The following is a 13,218-nucleotide window of genomic DNA, read 5'->3' as shown; positions in this document are numbered from 1 at the left end:
GTAAAAGCCATTATAACGTCATTCGTGGGAATCAGTCCAGTCTGTGAACGTTACTAAACCTTATGGCCGATTTCTTCACTTCGCGATAATTTCGTTCGCTTAGACCGAGAGAAGGTGACTTAGCTCGTTCCATTATTTGATACGAGTCGATTTCCCTATTGTAACATTACGTCATTTTGCTTGCAAGAAAAAATTTTCTATTTAAATGTTAAGATACAGTTTGTAAGAATTTTTTGAATGTATTTTTCTCCTTTCTGACGACATAATCCAAGGGAGCTGTAATGAGTAGACAAGAGCTTTAAATAAACATACCTTTTTATTTCATACTTTTAGCAGTCGCTATTGTAGCGATGTTCATAAAGGCTCCTTTCAGGATGTCATAAGAGTTAGATGCATGTTACGAATGTGTCGTTGCTATATCTTTGAATGTAGTACAAGGATATCTTGGCCAATGAATAAATCCTGTCATCTTATTTTTTAAAGAATTATTTTTATTATGCGATACATCATTTGATCGTAATAATAAACATACATATCTTGTCTTATTTGATACGAGCATTTTGGAATGACATAAAAGTTTACATTTGAAACTAATATAAATTTTCGCAAAACATTTGCAATAATTGTAGTAATTGTTAAATAATGCAATTAGTTAATTAACTCAAGTTACTTTTTGTTAATTAATTTTTTAATAGTTTTCAGCAATTAAATTTGCTTCACTCGCACATTTTCGCGTCTTGTCAGAGTTCGATTAGAAGTTACCGTTATGCATTAAGTATGTTTTCTTTAGATCGCACTATTGCACATGACATTGTAAAGCATTTACATGCGTGTTTTCCTCGCTTATTAACATTGATAAACGATCGAGTAACGGAATAGCGCATAGGATTAGATATTACGTTACTTAACTTTTCGCATTTCTCGCTTTACATAATGAACATCGCAGTACAACGCGTTTGTATTACATTCCAAGTTTTACTAATAATTTCCTCTTCTGGCTTACTTCCGTTACTCAATAAAAGTCATTTCTGATCGTAGGAGAGAAGCATATAGCATCTTTCCATTTTTACTAACGCCTTTTGGAGGGGCAAAGACACGAAGAATTTACATAGGATCTGCATGATATGACTTTCTCTTGCGGGTTATCTGTAAGGAACATCTTCACGTTACATCGTGCGTACGTCTCTTATGAACGTCCTGACACGAGCATGTCTCAATGGAGATCCATCTTTTTAATCATACTGTGTTCTTCTTTCATTGTGTGATACCCTGACCCACAACTTGACACATTTAAAATGTTTGAAAACGGCATTCGCGATTTTCGTAAATAAAACATCCATAATCTATTTGGATTGCATTAAAAAAACGATGAATAGAGGAGCATTATTATCATTTACATTAAAATTAATAACAATTTTTTCTCCTGGTTCTAGTTTTTACGCAAAGTACAATACTTTCAATTTCCGAGGTATTCTACCATTTCTACCTATGTAGAAAGCATTGGGGGAACTATTGGGGGAAGAAAGTTTTAATTAATACAAGGGTTAATTAGTACTGGAAGTAACAGTTCCCTATTTTTACGAAGGCGGACTTCTCAAAGGAGCTTCGTGGGAGGCTGTACCGAGTCTCACAGTAGGGAACAATCATTTTATTATGTCGTTATCCGTACGTACCCTCTTTCGACTCCCGGTTAATTGTTAGCAACTCACTTCAGCTTAGTTTAACATTTCTTGATCCCTTTTGTTTCATTTCCGTGTTTTGCTTTTTATAAACGCTGGTTGAAAGAAAGGTATGTAAGTGGTTAAAAAATTTATATGCGTCTAAAATATTCTGTATTTTAATTATACTCTTTATAAAGTACCGTGATGTTCTTGTAATGTCGTTATTGGTCTAATAGTAACCACGACGCAGCTGTGTGTCATTGTATCAACTATTTTCTTCCCCTTTTTCTATTCACACGCGAAAGAATGTTCCTGAGTTCTGACGATCCGGAAGTGACAAGATTGCGCAATAACAGGAGCCGGAGAAGATAACGATCGGTCTGCCGTAAACGTGTTATGATTGTTTATTTGAATACTATGGTATTACTGCATTTTTTTTTCTAGTAACGGTGATGCAATGTGATGCAATGCAAACACTTGTACTGTTACGTTCAAGCTACATCTTACGTTGTCCTTCGAGGTTGATCTTTTTACTGTAGTTACATTTATGACATACAGTAATACGTAATTTTCAATGTTATGTGATTACAATTCTGTTTAATTCATGAAGTACATTGTCTAAAATTTGTATAACGAAAAGAGCTTCCATTAGAGGAAAGAGCTATTATTTTCTAATTGGAATAAAATCACTATCGTACACCAGACGTCTCGATTACAAGACATGTCTTTATCGCGACCTATTAACTCGTTCGATCGTATATCATTTTCTCGACGAAAATTTGCATGTATAGCGTAAAGTTCACTTCGCATAATAATTTTAATTCTCCGCAATCGTTCGGACCATGAATTACTTCCATAATTATTATTTTTATACGGTATTAACGATAAGATGCACACCGTTATGGAACCTGAATAATTGAAACTTATATTGAATTATATATGGAAACTTAATTATGAACAAACACAGTGCGCGTGTATAAAATCATATAAAATTAAAAATAATTCTATTAGCAGATAACAATTTTCTCTTTTCGGTTTTACATTATATGTATCTATATATTTTAATGTAATGGCAATGACCATAATATTTCACAGGGTCATGCTTTCAAGATTAAATCATTAACAGGCAATTACAGATCCGCATTCATAGTGATTTACTTGATCGAGAATAAATAAAGTCTCGAAGAGCTCTAACAGCTTTCGCATATTGCGACGTAAACCGATTGGAAAGGGTAAAAAAAACTCGCCTGCCTTCGCGATTTTGTTTCATTCACATCGTCCGGATGGTCCTTGAGTGCATAACCTTTGGATGAAGTCACTAAGCATCTCGTTCTCCATCCTGGCAGATCATTTAAATGCCATGCGAGTAATCGCATCGCCTGTGATATACTCATTGATACACGATACCATCACCTTGCGAAGTAAATGTCTATATATTATAGGTGTGCAATTAAATGCGCAATTAACGCGATAATTTTTGTTACAGAAACCAATCGTTTTTCGTAAGAAATTGCAAACATAAAGAAGATAAAAATTTGCAAAAACAATACGGATTTTTATGTCACTATTATTTCTATTATTTACATAGCGTTTAGAATACGCGACAAAAATAAAAGTAAACACTATCGGCGCGTATTCTGTATAGAAATAATACTGTTGCGAAATTTACGAAGCAAACGCATGTTCCGGTATCGATGAATTTTTAAAATCTTTCATGAAGTCAATTATCGTCTTCCGCATGTCCCACTCAGCTGCTACCAGATAAGTCTCGGACCACTCCTTATTCATCGCGGTGATCTGTCGTATTCTTTTAATTAGTATCGCTTTTTCATTCTCACTAAAGCAAACGGGCCCCGTTTCGTTTTCAAAACTATGTACGACTACTATTTTATCAGGTGTTACATTACTGGGTGCTGCCCATATGTGGTACTGATCGTTTAAAATATGGTATTCGTTATCGGGGGAAGCCATTAAGACGAATGTTCTACAAAACGATAGTACGTTCGTACCAGAACTTAGTTTCTTGAACAATCCTGAGACACTGAAGACTACGCATTTGTCGTTATCGCACATGATATCATAAGTGAAAGAACTCTTGTCGTGATAGGACCGGGGTAATTTGCTATAAGCTGCTAGAATATCTTCTTGGCCAAAGAAAATGCATGTATTTTTTTTAAGACCTTTTTTTAATAGATTTCTATTAAACGTATACTGGTTAAGGCCTGTCTTTTGCGCGATGTTGTGCGGTATGGCGAAAGTCATGGAATAAACCGCGTTTTTATGATAGAGTCCCCGTAAAACTGTTCTATCGAGTTGATCGAATAAACTAAAAAAATGAGAGGCAAATGCATGCGCGAAATATTGCGTTTTATCGTTTGGAAAATAGTCTTTGTAGATCAACGGCATCCTTTCCACAATGCTCACGCCATCTAATTCTTTCAAATGCGGACAATATCTTTTTGCAGATTCTACGTACTGCTTTGCAGTCGAATAATTTTCACAAAGCGGATTTCCATCGAGCCAAAGCTTAATGATTTCTAGATTTCTGAGAGGGGCTAAAGTGTTCATGTTTAATAGATTGTTGTGTCTAAGATCCAAATACTTGATAGATGTTAACTCTGAATTCTCTATCGCAGATATATTAAACAATTCGTTATGCTGTAAGTTGAGATGTTCGAAAGTAGCTATCGAAGTCTTGGCTAGTTTCAAAACATGAATGGAAGTTCTAAGTTGCGACAAAGGACAATAGACATTTTTATCTATATCCGGTTCTGTATGGAAACTCTCCAGGTTTAACGTCTTCTCGTTCGGATCGTATCTTTTGGTCAATGCAGTCAACAGAATAGGCTGTAAGTGGATTTTCAGCCCTTCGATCGAACCAAATCCTAAGGTTACTACAAGAATGATAGCGTCACCGTTAGTATTTTTGATGATCATGTTTGCCTTGCATAACATTTCCAGAGCGGGACCGCAATTTCTGGCCACAAAATATGCATCTTCTCCACAAACTTGATATCTCACTGGTATCAAATCGTTTGGTTCTACTGCCTTCAAAATACCTCTTAAAACTGTAGCCTTGTCGAACTGGCCACCTTTAAGAACTTTGATTTTATGCCATAAATCCGGGCGGTTCATCAATGTTCTTACTTGAGGTAGTTTTGCACCCATAGCTATTCTTATAGCAAACGCGGTATCCAACACAAGAGGTTTGACCGGTGAATTTAGCACCTTTATGTTGTCTTGTTTCATCTGCATTATGTACCTTAAGAATCACTGCTTTAAAAAGTTTCAAGTTATTTCTGTATTAATTAATTTTTTTTTATTACTTTTTATTTAAGTACTTTTTCTGTTTTGCTAACTTCTTCAGTGTTTACACATCTTTGAGGTTAACCTATATTTTCTCTTGGAAGATCGTTCAGAAGAAATATATTGTCTCGAGTACGTACATTTTTTCTAAAATAAAAAATATTCAAACGTTATTATAAGAGCATAAATATACATTATTAATACAGAAGATGCAATAAATGCTTAAAATACTCACTTGTGACTTTACCTGTCTCATCTTTCGACATTGTTCTTATTTCCACTTCAAAATAATACGTGATAATATATTTTCATCTGTTTACTGTAGATGTCGCGGTTATCTCGATACCGACATGTGAGATACTTAACGCGGTTGACTATTTGTTGATACTTTCGGCATCGTTATTATCTAATAACGATGATTATATCGAATCAAAATATTGTAGTTGTACGTGATTTGTGAAAGATGTCGCATCAATGATATTTTTCGCACATAACATTGATAACAATCTAAAAAATTTCACAGAGATGGCTGATCTGTGCAATAATTTGTATAATTATATAATTATGTATATACTTGTATATATGTATATTTTAACAATAATACAATAAACATTTAACTAAGATACAAAATAATATAGATGGATGGTAAAATTGGGAATCAACTTTTTCTTAAAAAAAAAAAAAAAATAAATAAATTGTAGAAATTACCGAATCTGCCTGTTAGAAATAATTCAGTTTTCTCTCTCTCTCTCTCTCTCTCTCTCTCTCTCTCTCTCTCTCTCTCTCTCTTTATTAATTCAATTACAATCATTCAAATAAGAATATTATAACAAATATATTATCAGATTGTTATAATCACAATCTTCTTATTGAATTAGATTGCAACATTTTTTTCATAAAAGTATTAATTAAAATATTTAGATTTTTATCTGAATAATACAGATTTTTCTTTAACACATTTTGCATTAGAATAATTCGCAATGAATTTCCGTAGATACGTATATCATTTCTATTGAATCTATCCTGCTTTAACTTTTAATTTAAAAAAAGCAAAGTCAAATTTAATCTAATGAACATATATGTATGATAAAAAAATTATGTCTTTAAACAAAATATACTTTACAAGTATTTAATATTATAATATTTATTTACAGAGTAAATAGATATTTATTTAGTTAAAGAAAAAAAATAAAAATAATAATTCTTGTAAGTACTAAATAAATGTATGTTTATATTTAGTTAATATATTCAGCTAGTACTATTTAAACAAATGTTTATTAAAACGTAGTTCTCTTTTTTTCAGTGTATAAATAGTATATTTTGTTTGTTTTACAATAGATATTATTAAATTTTGTATGTATCAGATAGATATTTTATTTATTAATTTTATAACTATATTCTAAAGTATAAAATTGTAATCGTATAAAAAATATTTTTTAAGAAATAAAGAAGCTTTTACAAAAGCCGTAATAATAATTGCTTAACGGCGGGCGATCTTTGATCTCGCAGCAAAAGTTCGTGCAATTCATAAACCCGGCGCGTTCTTTAGCGCACTTCCTCGTTCTCTCGTTAATTACAACCAGTTTACCGCACGTCCCTTACAGAATCAGCTGTATGTAATATTACACCATTTCTTTCAACGAACAGCATCAGCGGCTGCGCGCGTTTTTGGAAGCTACATATTAACGTAACATGTTGAATCAATAACATGCTCATTTTCGCGCAGATCATCCGATTAACTTTCAAAAATTCTGCATTCGTCGATAAATCAATATGATTAAATTATTAGAATTAAATGCAATTTTTCGTGATACTCGGCTCCGTTTAATTGGCTCACCTCCGGTGCTGTTAATAAATCCTCGAACAATTTAACCGCACGCGTTACGAAGGATTGAGTTACTCGTTACTCGCAAAAAAGTTCGTACCAGGCGGTTTGCATCTTCTTCAGAGGCCGCGGCGCCTCATAATTCACTTAGGCTCAGCTCGCCTGTCTGCATGTTGGTCGAGACAGCGGCAATTACGCCCTGTCGGCAAAAAGTACGCGCACTCGAGCGTTTTTAACAAACGCCAACGTGTAGCGTGTCTCACCGTCGCCGTCCGCCGTCGTCACATTGCAATTCGCGCAATGGAGACGAGAAGTCCACTCCAATCCTGAACGTAGGAGTTTCGAAATTTCAGACAACAAGCATAATCGCACGATTCGACCTCAACGGCTCAGGAACAAAGCGATCTTAAAAGGGCCGCACATTCAAATTGTTCGCGCTCCACATTTGTTCGCGACGACGGAGCTCGGTCTCCATTGTTTCTCCTCCGGAACGCCGGAAATTAATCTACGGGGATGAGAAAAAGCGATCGCGGTACGATCGATCGGTACTCGAGGAGGAATATCTCCGCCTCGTTTTCGTCCTCTCTCTCTCTCTCTCTCATCTCATCCCGTAATTCATTTAGACGGTAGCCAGACAAGAGGACAGGCTCAATTACACCCGCGGCAAAAAGTCGCGCGGGCCCGCCGTCGCTTCCTCGTACGACGTGCGTGGTCCGCGCCCGGTTGGCGAGGAGAGGCGAGCCGAAACGAGACAAGGCGGGATGGGAATGAAGCGCAAGTGTTATGCCGAGGACAACGGGGCGGATTTGTCGTCCGTGTCGTCGAGAACAGGCGGCACGGACCCCGTCGGCTCGTGTCCTCCGTCAGTCGAGCGCGGCACCGCGATCATTAGAAGGAAGGGCCCCCTTTGTCGTCCGCAATGTGCGCAAGCAACGCGAGCGATGTCGCCGCGAGGATGCCGTTTAACGACGACATCCGATGCATGCTCGGATCGCGACGCGCGGATGTCCGGACGACGCGGCCGGAATGCTCGTCGACATTAACCATCTTTGGCGTCGGCGAAAAACCGTCGGTCGGAATCAAGTATCGCGAACGGATAGGTATTGCGAATGCAAACAAGAACGCTTCGGCGGAACTTCAGTAACGAGCTTCGCTTTTCGGTTTTTAGGGTTCTTGAAATTATTATCCTTTGTTTTTTTTTTTTTTTTTTTTTTAAATGTAAAGTCGGAGACACGAGATTGAAAAGCACAGGCGATAGAAGCAGAGAATAACAGATTTCAACTTATCAGAAAGCGTATATTATCAGAATACACCAGAATACAATTGAAATCTGTTATTCCTGTTCCTATTGCCTCTGCTTTTCAATTGTGTCTCAGACTTTAGAGATGCAACACAATTATTGGCATCGTGTACGTCATGCGTGAGATCCCTTTAGAAAATATAATGTCCATTGAGTACAATACAGTTAAAAAGTAAAATTTTCCAGAAAATAAATTTCAATATCTTGAATCGTTAAAATTTTGCAATACTTACTTTAAAATTCAATTTTGGTGCAACAACTATAATTGTATAGAGGAATATAAAAATATATATTTTTTAAATATATTCTTTCTTTATGTTTCTAGTTTTTCTTTTGCGAACACAACGATTTTTTACTTACGTCATTGTTGTATTGCAAATGAACAATATTTTTTGTTCGAAATGCGTTGAAACCAAGATGGGATACACATGCGTGGAATGGTTAGAAAAGACTCATAATTCAAAAAATGCGTTTGGCAAAATGTAATATAATAATCTGAAGCAGTACGCTGAAGTCACGATCGAGGATGCGTATTTCTCAATCGACGCACGATTTGCTCGCTGCGAAGCGAGTTCGCGAGAATTGCGCTTCTTGCGCGGCTTGTACACAGAGGATGCAGTCGGCTGTTCCTGGAGGAGGTTTCTCGAGGTGGTTAATCGGCCGGTTAGCGGGAACGGGAAGGCTCGCTCGAAAACAATGGTCCTCGTGTTGATGGCAATATTTTAATGAAGTTGGCAAGTTCCTGGTATACGGACAGCATCCCTCGCTTCTCGTCGGTTCCAGGAGCGTATACACTCCGGAGGTAGTGGGATTCGTGCGCGCGCACGCACGAAAGAAAGAGCAAGAGAGAATTGAGAGAGGGTGCGAGAGAGTAACGGCAAGTCGACAGGCGCCACTCAGCCACTGATTTCCACTTACCGATATCGTTCTACAAAGCTGCCTTCATCTGCCAGCCTACGCGGCCGTTCTTTCGTTAATCCAATGTCCCGGCTCTTGCGGACTTAAACTCGCGGAAAATGAGTTCAGTGTTATCGGGCATTACGAGCAAATCGAATGTTGTAAAATCCAATTCGATGTAGTAGTTTATCATACATCACTCCAATAGTGATTTCGTAATTTCACATTAGTCGTGTCTATAAAAATTAGTGGAACGTAGCACGGCGTGATAAAAATATTTCTTGTATTGATATGTAATAATAATAACACTTATAATACATTTCGATAGCAAAAGAGCATTTAGTAACTTTTGAGTTAATTTTTTGACTTCTGTGTATGTAGATAAATTCATTTCTTTAGTTAAGTTGCTTGGTTTCAAGATAAACAACATCCATATTATAAACACGAGCATTCAATCAAATTTAATACACTTTCTTGAGTTAAATTATTTAATTCCATTGTTTTAGTTAAATTAACATAGTGAATAGGAACAGTGACAACCTATAAAAATTATTAAAAATGACTCAAATTGAGTACATATAATTTGACATTAATGAATTTAACAGGGTTTGAACCATCTTTTACTCGTTTGGTTCGATCCATCTTTTTGAAGATGCGTCACAAATTCGTTTAAAATTATAATCTATGTTTAAATATATTCACAATGAAAGGGAGAAGCCGATGATAATTACCGTTAGGCATGCATCACTCGCAAAAATAGGATGAAATCACATGTGTCAACAAATCGTTTTGCATACATTGTGCAAAAGTATTAGGATAGGCAGGATTAATTTGATTGATGCAACGCAAACGAAGGCCGCGATTCATAAAAGAATACGATTATTGTGCTGCAAAAATAACAAGCGTTTTTTAAATGGGATAAATGTTTGTATGCATCATAACAATTTTTACATTTTCTATAAGAATACTGAATAAATAAAGGAACGAGGAAAAACGAAATAATTCATAAAATCCATTTTAGATGGAAATTTTTATTCAAAATGGACGTTGAAAATTATTAATCTAAATCTTCGCACATTTTTCTAAGTCACGAATACTTGCGTGAAATTGGAAAACAGAGTCTCAATATTTTTCGTTCAAAAATATTATAGATCGATAAATTCGTCAGATAAGATTTTTTTTCGAGGTCACACATTGTTGCGCGTTATCGATCGAGCAAGTATTATTGAGATTTTCCACTTTGTAGTCAAGCTAATTAATTTGCCTCCAATTAATTACCGACAATTGCTCTCTCATTCTAATTACGCGCGCTCGATTAGAATCTGCGAAAGTTACGACCGAACGGAGCAATCTCTTAAGGTCCCCAACACTCGCATACGAGTTCTCAGTGAACAGAATTACTCGTGATAAGACTTGACCACAAAGCACTTTCGACGTATGCACAGAGATAGATCGAAACTCGCAGCAATTCGCGATCGTCTCGTGTATGTTCGAATAGCTCGTGTGGCTCGATCTTTCTTTTACATTCGCGCGAGACGACGCAATAAATCTTGCCGCTTATAATCCGAACCCTTATTTTCAATCGTCGTGTCTAAAGGGAAGAGTCCGAATAAATTATGCAAAGGAACTCGATACACTTATTGTTAGTTCGCTATTTCTCAGACATCGGTCTTCAGTCGAGATCGCGCTCGATGCCCTTCGAGTCTGATTCATTCATCATGCGTGCTTATTTAACGACTCCAGAATTACCAGTCTAACGATATCCGAACTGATGCAAATCGTGAGCTGCGGCAAGCGACAACAGCGTGAGACTACCAGTCTCTACAGTCTCCAAATTCGACGTTAATTTTCCTGAAATTTCCCTTCCTGAATTCCGCGGGACTGATCGAATCCGATAGCACGGAGTACACGTGTGTGAGTAAATAACCGTGAGTAATGCTACATCTACATGTACGTAGACGAACCGTCCGAACGTGTTACGTCTATGTTAGTTAGGTGGACCGAATACAGATAGGACTATGCGAAGGGAAGGCAAGAGAGGGGGAGGGATGCCAGGATCGCGTCTCCGAGGTCTCAGAGAGGGATATTAAGGCCAAAGCTATCTGATGGCTTCTCCTCTTCTCTCCTCGATCCCTCGTCCGTCTCCTTCGCTCTCTCTCGGCGATTCCTGGCTTCGAGAGGGCGGTTTCGCGAGAGACTACGGCGCGGAGGAGTGCAGAGGGGATGCAAGAGAGAAGACGGAGGAAGCCACGACCCGAAATTACTGCATCGATCCCCAGCAGACTCTCGTACTCTACCAAGCGACAGTAGATGAAACCAATTTCGACCCTTAAGCTCGTCTTACGCGTCGCGATTTGGCTTTCCGTTGTCTCGGCCTTGCGACAAGGTGATTTCGTTGGTTCCGCAATTATATTGTAATACGATCTTACGATCTCATTGCGAGTATTCTCATATTGCGAGCATTCCTTTCTTTTTTTCCAACATACACAGATATTTTTTTATATTCTATGTATTTATGAACTTATATTTATAATGTAAAGTATATAATATACGCTTTTTAAATTATAAATAGAAGCGCATAAAATACATATAAATATATGAAAAATGTATGAGAAAATGATGAGAACAATACACGTGATGAACGTATATACATATGAACATAATATAAATTGTACCAGAATATACATGGAGTTAACTTCGTTGGTAAGTACATTCCAATTGTTTGCGAATTGTATCTTATCGCCGTATAAATGTATTATTTACGCACCAACCGCGGAGATTCATATAAGTATTTTATTTGTATTTAATTTATTATATGCGCTTATCACATGTATTCTCATTTTCTCGAAAGACAATTGAGATTCCAGAACTATTGTATTATACTCGTATATTTCTCTATGTCGGAAAATCAACTAGGCTGTTCTCTTTTCTCATCTAACTCGATTTTTTTTTTTACGGGATATTTTCCGAAGAAGATACACTTTACGACAGATTAGGAAGTTTATAACTTTCTTCGACATTTACGCCGTATCTTTTTTCGTTTATATGTTCATACTTTGCTTTACAGCGTTCTCTGAACTTTTCTTCGTATTTTTTACGATTGTACCTTCTCTCTTGTATATTTTCAACCTTGTTAAAACTAACATTAACTACATCATTTGTTTCCTAAAATCTTTTCTTAAAGTCATTTCAAATACAATTACGTCGTTATGTTACTATAAAGTTTGTTATGGTTATAAAGACAAAGTCACGGACTTCAAGATCAGAACATGTTATGTGAGCTTTTGATATAATAAGCAATTAATAAATGTAGTAAGAAATATAAACGTGTATTTGTTAAAAAAATATGTTGCAATTTATAATATACTACACACACATACGCACACATATCTAAACTCGTTTATAGTATAGTTTATACTTTACTATGCATATAAAATTTCAATGCCTAGTATAACGAAATGTATCAACATTTTAGAAAATAAAAAGTTACGAGAGTTGAGAAATAAACATGTTAGAGATAAAATAAAAAGAGAAGGCACGTATTGTATCAACTGCATTTTGTCCATTCTCTTTGATTAGATATATATATATATATTATTTTGTGTAATAATAAGACACAAGAGACGCGAAAATTAAAATTCAAGGATTGTTCGTGTTCGCCTTATCGTGCGATAATAATAGAAAAATTTCGCAGCGTTATCATAAATTAAATATCCTCTCCGACTTCGCGTTCGCGCGCGCGCTCCTTTAAGTTAGCGGAAGTAACAATCCGACTTTTGAATTAAAACGCCCATCGGGCGAGTATCTACTGTACGAGCGGACGACTTGCCCCCTTCCTATCGCTCAAACTCTCAGCAAAAGATATAAAAATTTAATTCCTCGCGGAGAATGACGTGCCACTGGCGCCGCGAGCTTCTTTCAGAGATCCTCTCCTTTCTTCCGTCTTTGCTTTCGCCATACTTTTCCTTGCTCGTCCTCTGTTCCTCTTCTTCTCTCCCTCGCAAATGACCTTGCCATCACTCTTGGTCCCTCGTGTCTATCTATTTTTTGCTCCCCCGTGTCGGAAAAGTTTTTCCATTCTTTCAGTCGTTAACGGGACCGTTTACGAAAATTTAACGTTTTGCTTGTACTCTTTGCTAAAAAGAGTTCGAGAAAAGAACATCATGTACTTGCTATATCACAAAAATTTTTAAATTATTGAGCAAAATACCATTGCATAAACGCACTTA

The 13,218-nt window shown here is 36.5% G+C and overlaps 1 protein-coding gene across 1 annotated transcript; it reads right to left on the bottom strand.

Annotated features, from left to right (window-relative positions):
* Positions 1-3,326: 3,326 nt before the first annotated feature.
* On the bottom strand, positions 3,327-5,247 carry LOC108780849 (nuclear RNA export factor 1). The gene is made up of 2 exons (XM_018548663.1): positions 5,203-5,247; positions 3,327-5,114 (listed from the first exon to the last, which is right to left on the bottom strand). The coding sequence occupies exon 2, from the start codon at positions 4,914-4,916 to the stop codon at positions 3,327-3,329; it is 1,590 nt and encodes a 529-aa protein (XP_018404165.1). The 5' UTR covers positions 4,917-5,114; positions 5,203-5,247.
* Positions 5,248-13,218: the final 7,971 nt, after the last annotated feature.

Source organism: Cyphomyrmex costatus, unplaced genomic scaffold (genome assembly GCF_001594065.2).
Source record: "Cyphomyrmex costatus isolate MS0001 unplaced genomic scaffold, Ccosl1.0 scaffold75, whole genome shotgun sequence".
NCBI classification, from domain to species: Eukaryota; Metazoa; Arthropoda; class Insecta; order Hymenoptera; family Formicidae; genus Cyphomyrmex; species Cyphomyrmex costatus.
Note: the sequence above shows the minus strand (reverse complement) of the source record. Positions and strands in the feature narration are given on the sequence as shown.

Bases quoted from the DNA above. Each gene is read 5' to 3' on its own strand.
- LOC108780849 (XM_018548663.1), bottom strand. From the start codon at position 4,916: ATGCAGATGAAACAAGACAACATAAAGGTGCTAAATTCACCGGTCAAA.